Genomic DNA, 20,029 nt, shown 5'->3' with positions numbered 1-20,029 from the left:
AGTTAAACGTACCATAGAATCCTGGCCCTGCTACGGATACGCTCTGTGCAAGGTATTTAACCTCTCAGAGCCTCTGATTTCTCACCTGAAAATGGGGCTAATAAGCATAAACACCTCATTGGATTCCTGTGAGAGTTACCTGAAATAACGTGAGAGAACCTGTGCCGTTCCTGGAATATAATAAGCTCAGTACGTGGTGGTAGAGGCAGTATTAGAGGTTATGGTAAGGATAGTAGTAATTTCTATTATTAGCGATTACTATTATTAATGAGACCAACAGCACAAGAGTGAGAGAGCAAAGCAAAAGTGATAGGTTTCAGCAGGCGAGAGATTGCTGGACAGGAGATGACTTGTGGGCTTTCTTTCCCTTGAGCTCTATTAGTTTTTTCAATGACATCTTAGTGGAGAAATTTGGAAATTCCTTTCCCTTTGCCTTCCATTTTCTATTACCTTCCTGAAAACCGAAGCTTTGGTACAGAATTCAGCTGGAGGCTACATCCCAGCATCTGCATTGACCTTAGAGCGCTTAAGGTAATTATTCTGTCAATTATTTGACTTTTTAAAGTGTGCTTACCTTGAAGAACCTCTGCAAAGGAGGACCATGTTAATGTGTAACATGGAGATAAGCAGGGCGCCGCTCCTTTTTATTTCTTTTTTCTTTTTCCTGGCTGTTCAACTGGAAAACTGAAATGGTTCTATTTGCATCTCATAGGGCAGTGTTGAAAGGTGGGGATGAAAGAGCTTTTACTGATGAAGTACGGCAGAATGTGAATTTTTGCAACACGAATTGCAAGGAATCACCTGCAATTTGTTTTGGTTTTAAGAGAAAAAAGGAAATTACAAGGCAATGTAATAATACCTTGCTTGAAAAAGTGACAAGACAGCAGAGAGGATACTCTTGAGTTGAACTGAGTAGCTGTGTGCATCTCTTGTAGATGGAATGAGTGGTCCCTACTTGCATGGACAGCAAGGTCATTTTTCTTACCCCAAAGAGAGGGCATTAACCATCGGTGCTGTAGAGGAAACGTGGAACAGGAAGGAACGAGCAACTGCAGCAGGAGGCCTGAGTTGAGCCCAGGAGGGTTGGGGACCCTGTGGGCGGGAGCCAGCTCCACCCATGTGGCAGCTCCCCGGGGCAGCAGGCGAGGGTGGGAACTTTCTGTTGTTAGAGAAACCACCTCCGCATCATCCAAGTGCATTTCTGAAATGCCTGACTGTGCTCAGGGCTCTGTAAGCTCAGGATTAGCCAGCCCTCCAGGGACCTGGTCTGCATCACTAGCAAAGATCAGAGGAACTTGGTAGAGCCATTTTTTGAAGGAAAAAAAACAACCCTAAACCCACAAGTGAATGGAAATGCATATTTATATCACTGGCCCATCAAGGGTCAGGGTGTTTTGTGGGGAGGGAGAGAAATTGGTGATTAGGAATGAAGCTCTGGAATGTAAAGCTAGAAGATCTGTGGCAGAGACGGAAGAGAGGAGACTGAAGGCAAACACTGGATCTTGTACCACTGTTTCATCAGCTGCAGCAAGTAATTGACTGCACATGGGTTAGCTGGATATGTCGAGGCAGAATTTTAGGTTACCTGGAAGGTCGTATGGGACAGTGGTTAGGAGCCTGGGCTCTAGAACCAAACTGCCTGGTTTTGAACCCCACCTCTACCATTTATAAGCCTCGCGACTCTAGGCAAATCACTCAGCTTTCCTGTGCCTCCGGTGTCTCCTCTTGGGACATGGGAGGCAGCCCCAACCTCACAGAGTGGTTGACAGGGTTAGATTAGTTACACACCTGAATGCCCATGGTGAGCAGTCAATGAATAGGCGTAGCTGTTGGTGTGAATGGCCATTGGTGGGGAGGGTGGGGGGCAGGACTGAGTTGAGGGGAAACAATTAGCATGAAATAGCATAACAGAGTATATGGTGGTTAGAAACTAGGAAAGTCATTGGGTCCAGCTTCCTCCTTAACCAGGAAAACAAATCCCATTCCACTTTAAAATAATTAATTTGAAATCATAAATAACAGTGACGGTTTATGGAGTACTCACTGTGTGCCAGACAGCACGGGAAGCCCTGTGCACGCATCCTAACGATCCCATGGGGCCCTGGTACTTATTATTACCCCATTTTTATCAATGAGAAAACTGAGTCTCAAAACGTTAGGTAACTTACCCAACATCACCTAGATCTGTCTGAATCCAGAGATTATGTTCACAACACAGCAGTTCTGTTCCCTTTGCTTTCCATTTTCTATCACATTCCTGAAGACTAAAGCTTCAGGACAGATTTCAACTGTCAGGACAGATTTCAACTGAAGGCTGCATCCCAGCACGTGCATTGGACCTGGAGTGCCAGGGTCATTGTTCTGTCAATTATTTGACTTTCTTTTTATACATTTATTTATTACTTTATATTTATTTTTGGTTGTATTGGATCTTCGTTGCTGCATGCTGGCTTTCTCTAGCTGCGGCGAGCGGAGGCTAGTCTTGGATGCAGTGTGCGGGCTTCTCATTGCAGTGGCTTCTCTTGTTGCGGAGTGCGGGCTCTAGGCACGCAGGCTTCAGTAGTTGTGGCACATAGGCTCAGTAGTTGTGTCTTGCGGGCTCTAGAGCACAGGCTCAGTAGTTGTGGCGCACGGGCTTAGTTGCTCCGCAGCATGTGGGATCTTCCTGGACCAGGGCTTGAACCCGTATCCCCTGCATTGGCAGGCGGATTCTTAACCACTGCGCCACCAGGGATGTCCCTATTTGACTTTTTAAAGTGTGCTTTCCTTGGAGAACCTCTGCAAAGAGAAGACTGATTTATTGTGTTCTATGGTCCCATTGAAGCAAATATTTCATACCCGTGAATACATGCCTTATTTTGTTTTGTTCTGTATAAATCTAGGCACCATATTTTGAAAAATATTTTAATTCTATTAATCTTGAGTAAATCATTTCCCAGTTCTTGGTTAGCTATTTAAAAGAAATGATAATTTTAAGTACTAAAAAATTTTCCTTTGGAATCAATCCATCGTTTGATTGGATCTGATTGAAATTGTGAATAAAATGAAGAATTCATCCCTGACAACTCTCAGCCGTTGCTCATCCATGCATGGATGCATTTGAAATTGTTAGAGATCCTTAACTGCTGACAAACGCTTTGTTACCCTGACTTTAAATATGCGATGTGTCTTTGATCTTAGTGCTTCCTTTGGGAGTAAGTAAAATCAAGACTTCTCATTCCCTGACATGGCATCCCTTCAGATGTTAGAAGATATTTAACAGGTAGTCCCCCACCCCAGGCATCTCTCCTTTAAGCTAAACACCCACATCACCTTCTATGTTGGTTTTCAGACCCCACACCAGTCTTAGATGGGTGGTTTCCACCCTTTAAGAGTTTGAACAAGATCCAGGACTGCAGGACTGACCGGATCAATACAGAACACACTGCGGCCACAGGGTCACACAAATGCAGACCCAGACAGATGGCCTCCAGCCTCCTAGCCTCACTCCACAATTAAATAATAAAGGCAGGGTGATAAGCAGAAGGATTTCCCCAAACTGTTTCAGAGTGGTCCGTGGTAGAGGTTTCGCGTCATTGCTCTTGTTTGTATTTCACGTGAGAGTTCCTCATGTTGGTTCTAACAAAATGATCCTTGATATTCAAGATTTGTGTGGACTGTTCCTCAATTCTCAGGCACAAGTTCTAAAAATGAAGAGCTGTTCCTTTGCATAAGAGGGGGTATTTGTAGCTATGTTTATCACAGATCCACGTTACAAATAGACAGGGGTGCATGGAAAGGGAGACGTTTAAAGTCACATATTGAGACCATCAGGTGGCTCCCTTTGCTCTAACTCCTACATTGCTCTGCTTTGTGTCCACCCTTTTTTCTCAGATGTGAAATTGTTGGGCTTTATTTTTCCACTTGTCACATTTTCTTCAGCTTTTTAGCTGCTGTGTTGAACTCTTCTTTTCCTTAAAGGCATTTGGTTATTTTTTTAAATGTTTTTGCTTTACTGAAGGTTAATGTGCTTTTCATGGTTTTATAGTTACCTTGCAGAAATCTCATTAGAAAAGCACTTTAATATATTACTTGGCAACCAGACATCTGACAGTGTTCTAGTTCATTAGTTAGGAAACCTCCCCAGGCTTGGAGGAACGGACATTCCTCTGTGAATTGGGAAGCTTTGATCACTCCAGCAGGGGCCAGGGTTTATTTTAATGCATTTGAGGGGGAAGGGGAAGAGGTACTCTAAATCTGGCAAAATAAAAATAACACTGATTAAGAAAACAATGAAACATTCTCGAAAAAGAATTGCACTTCATTTAATATTATTCTGTGGTATCTCCTGAGTCCTTTGAAGACAGGACTTATTTTAGAAAATGGGTCTCTTTCTGTGGCAAGAGCCTAGTTAAACAGACTCACTCCAGATCACAGATCACATTGAAATGATCCTAATGAGGGTAGACTTTTCAAAGCTATATTCATTTTACCATGAATAAATGGATTCAAGTCTTATTCGTGGGTTTTTAATTTTCAACTTTGAATTTGCAAACTATCAAATTCCTTCAAAGCTATGGTGTGCAGAGAAGGACCTGACTAATAGGATTGCTTTATTTTTAAAGAAAGATGCCCTTTAGCACAGCACTGGGCTTTGAAATGTGATCAGTCAAGGGTCCAACAGGCAAGGATTTCCTACATGACACTGTTTCTTGTTGAGTTTCAACCGGATTTAATGTCTCTCATACACGAAAGCTACCGGGAGGGCTTCTAGTGTATTCAAAGTAGATAATGCTATATTGTTTTAACACAGAGTATACCGAATGAAGTACAAGTTCCTGAAGCAGGGCAATACTTGGGTGCTGGTGACTTTTTTTTTTTTTTAAAGGAGCTGTATCTTTTTTCTTTTAATTGAAAGACTTGAAGCAAACTGTCCGAAAAGGTGTTTTTTTGTTTTTGTTTCTGTTTTTTGCGTGATACGCGGGCCTCTCACTGTTGTGGGGCCTCTCCCATTGTGGAGCACAGGCTCTGGACGCGCAGGCTCAGTGGCCGTGGCTCACGGGCCCAGCCGCTCCGCGGCATGTGGGATCTTCCCGGACCGGGGCACGAACCCTTGTCCCCTGCATCGGCAGGCGGACTCTCAACCACTGTGCCACCAGGGAAGCCCTGAAAAGGTGTTTTTAAAAAAAAAAAACAAAAAAGAGGGCTCAGTTATTAGAAAGGTATAAATAGGGCAGCAAGCAAATGGTCGTATGAAAGGAGGGCCTCCTCCTTTATCGAGAGATAAAGGGAAAGGAATGGAGCATTTTGGCAAGAGTGACATTAAGCCGCTGAAGTAAGGTTGGAGAGGAAACTGGAGCATCCTGCGTAGTGACAGACATAAATGAAAAAAGCATGCAGTGCTTTTCGGCTTGCCTGATTGACAAGCAGAACCCAGTTGCCAATGATGGCTCACTTTCACCTTTTAATACCTTCCGAGGCAGGTAGGAGAGAGGGGAGGGATGGGCAGAAACAATAAATGGTTTAGTTCTGTGTTAGAGGTGCATTTTCCAAAGAAAATGCAGTTTGGAGATCTGTGTGCTCAGACCAGGACCTGCTGTGTGAGTCGCTGGCCTCAGGCAGGTTACTAAGTACCCCCCCCCACACACACACACACACTGTGTTTCCTCATCTCTGTGCATTAGGGGTCACAGAGGCTCTCAACCAACTCCACAGCTCTGTGCTGCGGGTCAGGTAGGATAACACACTTTAGAAAGTTCTCCACAAATGGGCAGTGATGGTGGGGGCAAGCTGGAGGTGGTGATGATGACTCTGATGTCTTATCCTGACTGACTCCAAGCCTGGCCAGTTCCTTCGCAGCCGTGCAAGCTCACGGGGCTACTCAGAAGGCCCATCTTACTGCCCCTTCTGACCCAGAGCCCCTAGTTCTCAGGCAGTTCTGGCTTTCTTTATAACCACCTCCCTTCCCGCAGCAAGGGTTGACAATCCGCAGAGAAAAGCCGTTCAAGACAAGACCTCTTAAGCAGGCTCAAAGTTTTGAAAGCCACCGTGGACCTGCCTTCCTGAGCCCCCAGATATTCCCCCACGCCAAGTACAGTCGGCCCTCCGAATCCATGGGTTTTTCATCCTCAGTATACCCACAGCCGACTGTATTCATCACGCTGCGCCATTCTATATAAGGAACTTGAGCATCTGTGGATTTTGGTATCCGTGAGCACTCCTGGATCCAAACCCCTGCAGATATTGAGGGAAGACAGTATGCACGACACCAGTGTGGCTGCCTTAGACCTGTCATGATATTGACCCAGCCCAGCCCCCTCTGCTGAGCTGGGAGCCAGGACTGTGGGCGGGGGTGATAGCCCAGCGTGTGCTGTTAGAGGATCCTGCCCACTGAGTGACCACCCAGGAAAAACCAAGGGAAGCTGTCTTACCTCGTGTGTGTTGGAACCCGCCAGCGTTGGAATCTGGAGTTGCTTAGTCTAAGCCTGAATGATCAAGAACCGGGGACGGTGCCAGACTGAAAGCGAACATTTGTGTGTCAGCACAGACAGAGGAAGGAAATAGGCCTGCTGAATGTAACAGCCCCAGTAGGCCTCCTACTGACTGGTCCTTCTCTCCTTACCCACGCAGAACTCGCCTGATTTGATGAGACATATATGTACTCAGTAGCAGCATTGGAACATAGTGTTTGACTAGAAGAGGCTTTCCAAAGGCTAGAGCAAGAAAGAGGAACATTCTTTGTAAGTTCCAAGCTAGTGTGTCGTACCCAGGAGATATAAGAAATGGTGCCTTCAGTAGGACCTAGAGTTGTGCATTGATCAGCATCAGTTTTGGCCAAAATATACTCCTGCTGCAGCTTGTACTGATCCACACACTTCCTCCAGCTAGGTTTCACCACTGCCACATGCACAAGGACCGAGGAGCTTCCTTAACTAGGTGAGCCTGGTGTGCTTAGAGCAGAAGAAATAGCATGTAGTGAAAAACGAACACGTGCAGGGAGAGCCCATCTGCAGAAAAACTGGCCTTTTTAATTAGCAGTTTTGTTTCAATACATTCTTTAATACATTGTGTTGTACTGTTCAGCATTGATCTTCAAGATGGATCACATTTGTTTTTCAGGAGGAATCAACCTTAACCAAATAGAAAAATGCACTGAGGCCCCCCTGTGTTCGTTGCTCATTACTCCTCCCCCAAATCTGTGAGCCGGCTCAAGGGGTCTGAGGCATTCAGAAGAGAAGCATTCTTATTTAAACTTTTGGTGGGTTCATTTTGCATGTTTTTGAGGCCGATTATGGTCTCATAGAGGTTCAGGCCCACAGTCAGAGACTGAGAAACTTCCATCATCATAAATGTGGCCTGTGGCGCCCACCTCGTTTTAACGAGAGCTTAACGCAAAGGAGTGATTGGGGCCTGACTTCTGCCTCCTACAAACTAATCTTTTTCAATGGTGTGCACTTCTTTCTGTCCCCCAAAGGGATTTGTTAAATGTGATTTTCCGCGGGAAATGCGCTTTTTTTGTTAGCCATAATGGAAATGCATAGATAAACAGAATCTGTGTGAATATAGTCAGATTTGGGAGTGGGAGACAGGATAGGGGAAACAAAGATAGAAAAAGCTCTGTCAAACATGAAATGAGGGGCAGGACGGGAATAAAGACGCAGACGTAGAGAATGGACTTGACGACACGGGGAGGGGGAAGGGTGAGCAGGGACGAAGTGAGAGAGTGGCACGGACATATATACACTACCAAATGTAAAATAGATAGCTAGTGGGAAGCAGCCGCATAGCACAGGGAGATCAGCTCAGTGCTTTGTGACCACCTAGAGGGGTGGGATAGGGAGGGTGGGAGGCAGACGCAAGAGGGAAGAGATGTGGGGGCATAAGTATATGTATAGCTGATTCAGTCTGTTATAAAGCAGAAACTAACACAACATTGTAAAGCAATTAACCTCCAATAAAGATGTTAAAAAACAAACATGAAATGAGTATCTATGTGATTTTCATTTTTATTTAAACCAGCCTCCTCTTTATAAAATTTACTTCTTAATAAGACAACATTGTACAGTGAGTATGATCGGCATTTTGAAGAGAAAACATCTTACTGTGGAAGGACTTCTAGAAGAAAGAAAGACTCACCTAAGATTCCTACAGGAAATCTAAAGTGAACTCCTGGTGGCTGACCTCCCATCTGTGTTTTGTGGTGAGGGACCATGAACAACCCAGAGAGAAAGAGAGAGAGATCCCAGTAACTGGAAGTTCCCCCGTGGCCCCGCCTCTGCTTCCTGCCCAGCTTCCGCTCATTTGCCATCTTTATTCTTCTCTTCTGCTCCGTCCAGACCCACAGATGGTCCAAGAGACTCAGAGGGGCCTTCAGGCTTCTACACCAATTTGAGTTTCCTTCCTGGGCAAGTCAGTGTGTCTCATGGTAATATTCTGTCCTGAAACCATACGAGGAGAGGATATAACAGTCTCTGTCACTCCTGGAGGAAAGCCTGAGAGTGGTGGCCTGGAGGAAGCCCCCCGCCCTGGACCCTGCTGTATGTCTGGGCAAGAGGCTCAGAACATTTCTCTAGTCTTGGCTAGAAAGGCTTCCTTAGAGCTTTAGCTTTTCTCTCATGTCCTTCAGATGGATTCTGCACACCAGAATGGCAAATTGAAAAGCTTCACAGAATTAGCTTTTAATGTTAAAAACAAAAGAAAAAAAGCAAGTTGAGGAATGATTGAAGCGAAAGCACATTCCAGCTGTCAGACAACTTGGAGAGCTTTAGTGGATGTTCTAAATTTAAACATAATTTGTCCCTTTCTCCTTATCCATATAACACCCGAAGTTTCCTTTCATTTCCCTCCCTGCCTTCCACTAACCCCATTCCTGGTTTACTACATGGTGATGATAATTATGTAAATGCATCCTGAAAATTTAACCCTTCATGTGCCATTTCCTCTCTTTCGATATTTTCTTTCCTTTTTTGTGGAAAATGATATAACAGAAACTTGCCATCTGCATCTTCTTCACTTTTTAAAAAAAATTAATTTATTATTTATTTACTTTTGGCTGCGTTGGGTCTTCGTTGCTGTACACGGGCTTTCTCTAGTTGTGAGGGCTACTCTTAGTTGTGGTGTGCGGGCTTCTTGTTTTGAAAGAACAGTGATAAACTTTAATCAAATTAAAGTCAGGAATATAAAAATTCTGCCTCAATTTTTCTTTAATTTCCTACATATCACTTGTTTTCCTACTGTCTTTGCTGAATTTTAACAGTCTGGGACAGCCTCTATGATTACAAATAAAAAAATACACATCCATAAGTCCTTAAACACCATTAAAAAAAAACCAAAGTGTCGATGCCAAATTTCTGATTTTAATGAAAATTCTGAACATTAAAGGAGCATTGCTGCATTTACAATGCTGATTTTTAAAAGCTATCTGAAAATAAAATATAGTAAAATTATTGCTTCCCAAAGTTATGTTGACGTAATCTATACAAGGCAGAATTGAAACAATAGCATACTGCATGAAAACAGTTACATGACCAATCTTTATCCCTTCTTTTGGCATTTTATACAGCTCTACAAAGCTATCACGTGATAGTCCTTATCTTGAAAGGGATGTCCTGCCATCTAGATACTTAAATTCTATCTATGTTAAGATATAGCCTGAGGATATTAGTGTGTTTACCCATAGGAATGACTTTAATTTTGCATGTTAAGCAGTACAGTACACGCTTGACGAATCTGTGTGAAGTTCTATAGGCATATTACTTTGCCAGATAATACCAAAAAATTCACAGTGTAAAACCAAGAGTAGTTATTCTCATTATTTAAAAAGAAAAAAGCAACACTTATTTCACAATCCCTGGACCTGTAAAATAGCCATTCTTTTAATTTACAGAATTGAGGGAAGTATTTTAAATGTCAAAACACACATGCTGAATGTGATTTAGTGTATCAGCACCAAAAATGTGAAAAGTCTACAAAAATTGTTTAGATGTGTAAGGTGCATACATGAATTATATTCAGTTTGAGGGAAGAAACAGTACCCCCAGACGCCCTGATATTTAAGAAATAGCTGAATAACTTTCGCCTTGGTTTATAACAAAATAAAAAATACCGCTTTTAATTTTTCTTATATAAGTCATCTAAAATTAAATCCAGAATTGAAGTGCTGCCTTTTACTGTGAATAGCAGTTTGATCGTTAACATTTTTTATGTTCCAGCTTGACACTTCACACACAACAGATATTTAATGCCCTAAAAATATTTTAAAAACTTGAGTCATTTTGTGAACATCTGAAGTTAGATCTCTTATATTTTTATGTAGAGTTGGGTATAAAGTCATTGTGCGTCCAATTATTTTTAAATGTTATCAGTCCCAATCAGTAATTAGGACTTCTTTAAATATGTCGTCATCGTTTCAGGCAAAAATTACTATTATGAAGTTAGATGAAAGTAAATACAGAATTTCTTGGTTTACAATCCAAAATTATTATTGTGACACTAAAGCGTGCCTCTTTCCAAACCATTTGGTCAATGCTGATGACACTTAAATAAGGAAAACTTAGGCCAGTATTTCTCTAACTATACTGACATGCTGTCCTGAATGACCTACCAAGGCTGGGGAAGGGACCTGGCCTGGTTCCTCAGCTCTGTGAAGTTGCCCCCTCCTGTCTTACTCTAAATAGCTTATACAAAATCAACTTATCCACACTGTTAACACAGAATCCAGCAAGCTACAGCCCTGATGCCACCTACATTTATATATTTACTTTTTACTGTGTACATTAAACAAAGAATTCTGTTGTGCTTTTCACATATTGGATATAAGTCTTCATATTTTATTTCTAGGTTTCTTGGGAAGGGAAGAGAAAGACTAAGAAAAAAGAAATAGAACAGGGGAGTCAGACTGTAAAGTAACATTACACACACAACTGGCCCAATATCTTTTTAATTTAAAAGATACTATCATCAAAAGGTTATATATATTTATATATATGTTTATAAAAGAAAAGTCTCCTCCCTAAAATCCATATTATCCCATGATAGATTTTCACAGTGACTAGTACATATATCGATATAGTTTTTTTTGTCTGTTTTTTGTTTTTTTTTGCGGTACGCGGGCCTCTCATTGTTGTGGCCTCTCCCGTTGCGGAGCACAGGCTCCGGACGCGCAGGCTCAGCGGCCATGGCTCACGGGCCCAGCCGCTCCGCGGCGTGTGGGATCTTCCCGGACCGGGGCACGAACCCGTGTCCCCTACATCGGCAGGCGGACTCTCAACCACTGCGCCACCAGGGAAGACCTATATCGACATAGTTTTCAAATCTGTTCAGTTATCCATTGGGTAATGGTTTTAGAATTAAAAGATGCCATTATCATCTCAGTCTGAACATTGTACCATTAGGGAGATGTGCTTAGAAATGGTTCAGTGATTTGCTCATTATGACTACAAAGATGTCTATTTACCTTAGCAATAAATAATCCTGATACCAAAAGAGATAATGGTCATGCACACACCGAGATGGCTGCGTGCTCTTAAAATATTTACATGTAGTTTTTCCGTTAGGGCTTTCCCATTAGCAAGTGAAAGTGAGCTCTCTTCAATTTTCTCCACATCAGTCTTGCTTCTGGGGAATGCATCCTTCCATTTCTACAACTTCGGGCCATCCTTCATATTTGTTTGTGTCCTTATTGCTCTTTATGTGCTGTTCAAAAGGGCTTTTTGTCTTAATGCCTTTTCTACCACAGAAGACCCAGTTGTCTCTAAAACCAAGATGAGTAGTAGATGTACTCCCCAGTTCAGCAATGAGCTGCCGGGCCTCATCATTGAGTTTGGTTGCTCCATCATCATATGTTCCCATTAAGACTATTGTTCCATCTTGTATGGCCTTCAGAAACTCAATAAATGAGGCCACATTTCCTCCCCACATGTCAAAATATCTGGTGTCTATTAGATCTCCTGTTTTTCCATTTACCTAGGCAACATTGATTCCTCTTCCAACATTGTTCTTAACACCACTCATTAAAACATTGTCCTCCAGGCAGATTTTGGGTCCTACCACCCTGGCTGCTCCACTTGCCATTTTAAAAGCAAAATGCTTCTCAGGGCAAGCTTTTGAGATCCCACATTTATACCTGGGAGGTTTTGTGGAACGTGCAACTGCGTCCATTGCTGACCTTGCAAATAGATTTCCTAAACTCGCATCCATTTTTATTTCAAATGCTTGAGAAATAACATAGAATGTCAGTAAAAATACTGCCACGCCTACCACCAACTTTGCAGCACCTGCTACCCTCATGTTTGGTTTTTCAGTCTGTGGCACTTTTCATTAAATAAGCTCTGGCCTCCTGCCTGCCTCTCTGCCTCGCGGGCCCGCTCGCTCCTCCGGCTCCTCCCCGGAGCGCGGGCTTCTCATTGCGGTGGCTTCTCTTGTTGCGGAGCACGGGCTCTAGGTGCGCGGGCTTCAGTAGTTGTGGCGTGTGGGCTCAGTAATTGTGGCACGCAGGCTCAGTAGTTGTGGCACACGGGCTTAGTTGCTGCGTGGCCTGTGAGATCTTCCCAGACCAGGGCTTGAACCCATGTCTCCTGCATTGGCAGGCGGATTCTCAACCACTGCGCCACCAGGGAAGCCCTGTTCTTCGCTGTTGACCCCAATCATGTATTAACGGATAGAAAGTATTTCAGTCTCCTTATTTTTCTCTGCCATTGCTGATGCATTACTAGGCTCCTCTTATCTGGGCATTAGCTCATTTCTTATCTGAGTCTTCACTGGCTTCTGTTTTGCCTTGATCTCTTGGGCATGATGTCTATAGGTCTTGTCTCTATGGAGAATTAGATAGTAAACTGGCGACAGCAGTCCTTTGATTGGAGCTTAGCTTTTTCAAGTGCTCAGATTTTTTTTTATTACTTATTTGTACTTTTTTATGGCTAACATTTTTCTGATTCTTTGCCTGAAAGTTTTTTTTTTTAATTATTTATTTTTGGCAGCATTGGGTCTTCATTGCTGCGCACAGGTTTTCTCTAGTTGTGGCGAGCTGGGGCTACTCTTCGTTGAGGTGCACAGGCTTCTCATTGTGGTGACTTCTCTTGCTGTAGAGTACGGGCTCTAGGCACATGTCAGATGTTTTTTCAAGCATACTTCTTCTGAAACCTCAATATATCTCCAGAACAATGATTCCCAAACTTCTGGGAATTGTAACAACCTATCCTTACGTTTGGTTTGTATGAGATCCTACCTCCCTTTTCACCCTATCAATCCTCCAGGAAGAAGAGAGCAACATTTTTGGTTTTTTAATGTAAAAACAAGTAAAAAATTTTTTAGTTTTGAGGGGGCTTGGGGATGACATGACACTCGGTGGTGTATTGGAAAAGGCGTTGCGAAAAAGGAATCACTGCTGTGAATCTTGGAATAAGGTCATTTTAATCTCACTCACTATTTCCTTTTTTTTAAATTGAGGTAGAAAATGCATAACGTGAAATCTACCCTGTTATCAAATTAAGTGTACATACAGTATTATTAAATATAGGCACATTGGTATACAGCAAATTTCTAGAACTTTCTCATCTTGCAGAAACATTGAACAGCAACTCTGCATCTCCCCCACCTCTAGCCCCTGGCAGCCACCATTCTACTTTCTGCTTTTATGAGTTTGACAACTTTAGATCCTTCGTGTGAGTGAAATCATGCAACATTTGTTTTTCTATGACTGGCTTATTTCACTTAGGTTAGTGTCCTCAAGGTTCATCCATGTTGTAGTAATATGGCAGATTAATCTCACTGTTTCCTAAAGTGTGAATATAAGACCCTTAAGGGAAAAAGAAGTCTTTTATAGTTTCTATGGGCTGTTTAAGGTTACAAATGCTCACAGTTAAGGCTTATGTTTGGGGGATCCTGGGGGGATACAAGGTTCAATTATTTTTTATATAACGATGAAGTAACATAAAAGATTCTAGGAGAGCATGTACAAAGAACAGTCCTTGAAAATGCATATTATCATCATTGCAGTGATCTCCTTGAGACTTAGCCATAATGACCCCAAATCAATAAATGTCCATCCATGAGGACTGTACAAATGTGGGAGGTTTTGTCGTAACCCTTGAGGAAAGAACTGTATGACAAAAACAAAAAACCCTCCTTCTCCAAAAAGAGATTATGATTAGTTAAAGGACAACTCTAGTTGACGGCGGAGAAAGCTCAAAGATGTTGTATTAGTTATTTACTGCTACACAATAAATTAGTCCAAAATTTGCAGCTTAAATAAAACAACAATGAATATCTATTATCTCATACAGTTTCCGTGGGTCAGAAATTTGGGACTGGCTTATCTAAATAGTCTTTGGCTTGGGGGTCTCTCATGAGGTTGCAGTCAAGATGTCAGTGGGGGCTAGTCATCTGAAAGTTTGAGGTTGGAGAATCTGTTTCCAAGTTGGCTCACTCACATGCTTATTGTCCTGAGGACTTAGTTCCTCATCACGTGGACGTCTCCATTGTACTGCTTGAGCATCCTAACAACATGGCAATTGACTTCTCCCAGACCAAGTGATCTGAGAAAAAGCAAGAAGGAAGCTGCAATGCCTTTAATGACCTAGTCTCAGAATTCACATGTTGTCACTTCCGCCACATTCTTTTCATTAGAATGGAGTCATTAAGTCTAGCCCACATTGAAGGGCAGCAGAATTCGGCTCCACCTAAAAAGGGAGGATTTGATAAGGGGTTGGGAGACCCATGGAGCAGAAGGCATGAACAGGATCTGGACCAGATACTCTAGTGATACCTGGAGACAAAGAGAAAGAGAATGTGGACACAAACTCCAATCTGTGGCTGGCGTGGGGGCTAGCAGTGGGGGAGGGAACTGGGGAAACAACTGGCCAGCCAAACCAGAGAAATGATACAGGTAAGAGTAGTGGCTTTGACCATGAGCAAGGGTTGATGCTCCAGGCCAGCCCAGGAGCTTGGCACTCCTGGAGGGGAAGTACTTTTCGCCGATATGACTTTCCTTAGCTGTTGCTGAACTTGAACAGTGCTATCAGGCCTTCTTCACTAGAGATGCTTCTTCAGCTCAGCAAGGAGCTGGCTCAGAACCCAGACGCTACGTGGGAGGAGGGCTAACATCTCGGTGCTGTTTGCCTCTGGAGCTGCCCCTTTGAACATGTCCACCTGTTGGCATGTTCAGAACTCCATGCCTTAAGAGTGAGCCCTTTTCTGTTTTCACTATGGAGTTTGATTCCAGGGATGGCCTCTATTTTCTCCAAAGTCTCTTTCTGAAACTGAACTTTTGTTTACCTCAATTGCCCTTCTAGCCTCCTTAGACTGAGTTGATTTGTCTTGATGGATGAATCAGATTCTTGAACTCATCCTTCGTGGCTCCAGTTCTCTTGGCAGAGAACACAGGAAGATAGTTTTTGCTTATGTGCATGTTTGGGGAGCATTTTTTTTTTCCTTTGTTTTTCTGTCTCAGCCACAACCCGTGGGCGAGCCCAGCACCTGGGACCTTGACAAGCCTCTGTGTGTGCATAGGTTGAGGTCACCTAGGGAGTTCTTCCCAGTATCGTTTGTCATGTCCCCGGATTCCAGAGCAGACTTCAGTTTCCCAAATCCCAGGCTCATGGAAATTGGGGGAATTACTTTTCTGGAGCCAGCTTTATCTTACTTGTCCATGTTCCATTCATGCAAATTGGAAATACTCCCACAACTAAACTGTGTGCCGCCCTTCTGCCTGGGAAATGCAGCTGTTCATGCTTAATGCTTTTGCTCCGCGCCTTTCTAATCTCTCAGCTTTACACTGTTTAAATGGCAGCCGGCTGATTGAGAACAGATAATGTTTTTTCTGATTATTAATAAAGTACAAGGAAATGAATTCATACCGTTCTAGTTCCGCTTCTGCCAGCATCCTGGAATGAGTGTAGGCAAATGAACCAGCGCCCCTCCCAAACCTCATCTATAAAATGAGAGTTTGGACAAGATGGATCTTAGGGTCCTTTTACATCTAAAGGTCACTGGATATGTGATAATTTAAGAACATGGAAGTATTAATAGGGTAGGATTTATTTACCACAAGAGGAGAATCTCAGTACTGTCTCCTGTCAACCATCCCACCGGAAAGGGCCTGTCTGTCAGCCGGTGCTTTTCCTCTGCACATGGAATTAGCAATTCTTCTTTCACGTTTGGAGACAGACTTTAAAGTGGACCTTTTTCCACTTAAAACCTCACATAAATGTTTTTAACATGTTTTAGGGAACTGGGGTTTATGCTTTGCTGATTGTTTCTTTTAAATCCATCTTTTCTAATATAACATTATTGCTTGTCAACATAGACTTGCCCTTTTGCACTTTTAAGTAGTTGCCCCAAACTTCACTCTGGTTTCTCCCACTAAAAGTCTGACCAGTGACCCCCAATTTTTAAATCTTATAAACTGACTAATAAGGCAGCACTTTGCTATAGAGTCAGCCTTTATCTTTTGTCTCCTGGGTTTTATCTAAATTTTTTTAGTGAAATTGCTACTTTTGTATAGATTTTTTTTTTTTTTTTTTTTTGCAGTACGCGGGCCTCTCACTGCCGTGGCCTCTCCCGCTGCGGAGCACAGGCTCCGGACGCGCAGGCCCAGCGGCCATGGCTCATGGGCCCAGCCGCTCCGTGGCATGCGGGATCCTCCCGGACCGGGCGGGGCACGAACCCACGTTCCCTGCATCGGCAGGCGGACTCCCAACCACTGCGCCACCAGGGAAGCCCTTTCGTATAGATTTTTAACATATGCTCTATGTTAATGTAAGCATAAGAATACAGCATCAGCAACTCTGGCCACTTTATTGCCCTAGTTGAGTAGCTGGGTCAGGAACATAAACAGAGCATCCCTAAACATTGGCCTGTTTGTACCTATGAACAGCTGAGGACCAATTTTTAAAAAGCCACAGTAGGGGCTTCCCTGGTGGCGCGGTGGTTGAGAGTCCGCCTGCCGATGCAGGGGACACAGGTTCGTGCCCCGGTCCAGGGAGATCCCACATGCCGCGGAGCGGCTGGGCCCATGAGCCATGGCCGCTGAGCCTACGCGTCCGGAGCCTGTGCTCTGCAACGGGAGAGGCCACAACAGTGAGAGGCCCGCGTACCGCGAAAAAAAAAGCCACAGTAATCAAAATTTCTGCCCAAATGGTAAAACATGCCCTTGTACAAACTCTGGAATAAAAGTAGTTATAACTAGCTGGCCCCCCAAAATCTTTTTAATAACAACAAAGGAAGCCAGCCTCTTGGAATGGTTCCTAAAGTCTTGCTACTTAAACCTTTACATGAAAGCACAAAACCTGGTGTATATTTTGGTAACAGCATCAGTACACTCAGCTACTCAGGTTTGTTGATCATTTACTCAGTGCCAGGCACTGGGATACAGAATAGAACTGGAGAGAAGTTGGCCTGTCCTTACCAGCACTGAGCCCACAGTCGAATGGGGTGCAAAGACACAGTTAAAGCCCTGAGAAATTGCTGTGATGAGGGTAAATAGAGCCATACAAGAACGAGGAAGGAGGCCCTCGTTCTATTTATTGAAATATAGTTGATTTACAATGTTAGTTAATTTCTGCTGTACCACAAAATGACTCAGTTTTATATGTATATATACACGCATTCTTTTTTATATTCTTTTCCATTATGGTTTATCTCAGGATATTGAATATAGTTCCCTGTGCTATAGAGTAGGACCCTGTCGTTTATCCATTCTATACGTAATAGTTTGCATCAACTAACCCCAAACTCCCGGTCCATCCCTCCCCTCCCCCACCCTTGGCAACCACAAGTCTGTTCTCTATGTCTGTGAGTCTGTTTCATAGATAGGTTCATTTGTGTCATATTTTAGATTCCACATATAGGTGGTATCATAGGGTCTTTGTCTTTCTCTTTCTGACTTACTTAGCATGATAATCTCTGGGTCCATTCATGTAGCCGCAAATGGCATTATTTCATTCTCTATTATGGCTGAGTAATATTCCACTGTGTGTGTGTGTGTATATGTATATATTTATACACCACATCTTCTTTATCTATTCATATGTTGATGGACATTTAGATTGTTTTCCATGCCTTGGCTGTTGTAAATAGTGCTGCAGTGAACGTTGGGATGCATCTATCTTTTCGAATTATAGTTTTCTCCAGATATATGCCCAGCAGTGGGATTGCTGGATCATATGGCAACTCCATTTTTAGTCTTTTGCGGAACCTCCATACTGTTCTCCATAGTGGCTGCACCAATTTACATTCCTACCAGCAGGTAGGGAGGGTTCCCTTTTCTCCACACCCTCTCCAGCATTTGTTATTTATAGACTTTCTTTAATGATGGCCCTTCTGACCAGTGTGAGGAGGTACCTTATTGTAGTTTTGATTTGCATTTCTCTAATAATTAGCAACGTTGAACATCTTTTCATGTGCCTTTTGGCCATTTGTATGTCTTCTTTGGAGAAATGTCTATTTAGGTCTTCTGCCCATTTTTCAATTGGGTTATTTTTTCTTAAAATTTTATTTATTTATTTATTTATGGCTGTGTTGGGTCTTCGTTTCTGTGCACGGGCTTTCTCTAGTTGCGGCAAGCGGGGTCCACTCTTCATCGCGGTGCGCAGGCCTTTCACTGTCACGGTCTCTCTTGTTGCGGAGCACGAGCTCCAGACGTGCAGGCTCAGTAGTTGTGGCTCACGGGCCTAGTTGCTCTGCGGCATGTGGGATCTTCCCAGACCAGGGCTCGAACCCATTTCCCCTGCATTGGCAGGCAGATTCTCAACCACTGCGTCACTGGGGGAGCCCGGGTTATTTGTTTTTTTGTTATTGAGTTGTATGAGCTGTTCATATATTTTGGAAATTAAGCCGTTGTTGGTTGCATCATTTGCAAATATCTTCTCCCAGTTCATAGGTTGTCTTTTTGTTTTGTTTATGGTTTCCTTTGCTGTGCAAAAGCTTATAAGTTTGATTAGGTCCCATTTGTTTACTTTTGCTTTTATTTCTATTGCCCTGGGATACTGACCTAAGAAAACATTGGTACGATTTAGATCAGAGAATGTCTTGCCTATGTTCTCTTTTAGGAGTTTTATGGTATCATGTCTTATGTTTAAGTCTTTAAGCCATTTTGAGTTTATTTTTGTGTATGGTGTGAGGGTTTCTTATAACTTCATTGATTTACATGTGGCTGTCCAACTTACCCAACACCACTTGCTGAAGAGACTATCCTCCCCATTGTATATTCTTGAGGAGGCCCCCATTCTAAATAGGGGAAAGGGGGATGAGGAAAGACGTCAAGGAAGGTTTGTCAAACAAAAAGATAACTGAGATCTAAAGGATATCTAGGGGTTAACCAGGCAAAGATGGGGAGGAATGGGAAATGGAGAGAATGTTCCAGGAAAAGGAATGACACGCCCAAGGGCTAGGGGCCAGGGAGAGCAGGACACATTTGAGGAACACTGAAGTTCATTATGGCTGGAGCTCAGAGTTCAGGACGGATGAGGCAAGAAAGGAGGCTGGGAACATACTCAGGGTCAGATCTTATTTATTCTGGATTTTATAGTTTAAATAAATGTGGTCATTTCGAACCCTTCTCCCCTTACTGGCAGTTAAATTTTTTCTCAAGATGAAGATGTAAATCTGAAACATATCTAAGCCCAAAGAGGAGACATTTTCACTAATAGAAGGATTGCTTGGCTCTGCCCAGGAATGTTTACTAACTGTTAACATTGACTTTTAAAGTTTTCTATTAAAAAAAAAAAAAAAAGTGCTTCCGTGGTGGCGCAGTGGTTAAGAATCCGCCTGCCAATGCAGGGGACACAGGTTCGAGCCCTGGTCCGGGAAGATCCCATGCACCGTGGAACAAATAAGCCCGTGCACCACAACTACTGAGCCTGCACTCTACAGCCTGCAAGCCACAACTACTGAGCCCACACACAACTACTGAAGCCCGCATGCCTAGAGCCCATGCTCAGCAACAAGAGAAGCCACCACAATGAGAAGCCCGCACACCACAACGAAGAGTAGCCCCCACTCGCCGCAACTAGAGAGAGCCCGCGTGTAGCAACAAAGACCCAACACAGCCAAA

General features: G+C 43.2%; 2 protein-coding genes across 2 annotated transcripts in view; one reads left to right on the top strand and one right to left on the bottom strand.

The window, feature by feature from the left end:
- Positions 1-20,029, top strand: part of IGFBP7 (insulin like growth factor binding protein 7) — a 75,462-nt gene that overhangs the window by 29,758 nt on the left and 25,675 nt on the right. The window lies entirely within an intron of this gene.
- Positions 11,276-12,357, bottom strand: LOC116754791 (protein FAM3C-like). Its single transcript, XM_032633731.1, is given in 1 exon segment — positions 11,276-12,357. A coding segment is annotated over 1 exon segment (684 nt). The 5' UTR covers positions 12,268-12,357; the 3' UTR covers positions 11,276-11,583.

The sequence above is a fragment of the Phocoena sinus genome, chromosome 5 (assembly GCF_008692025.1).
Source record: "Phocoena sinus isolate mPhoSin1 chromosome 5, mPhoSin1.pri, whole genome shotgun sequence".
NCBI classification, from domain to species: Eukaryota; Metazoa; Chordata; class Mammalia; order Artiodactyla; family Phocoenidae; genus Phocoena; species Phocoena sinus.
This window is presented reverse-complemented; position numbering and strand designations above follow the sequence as displayed.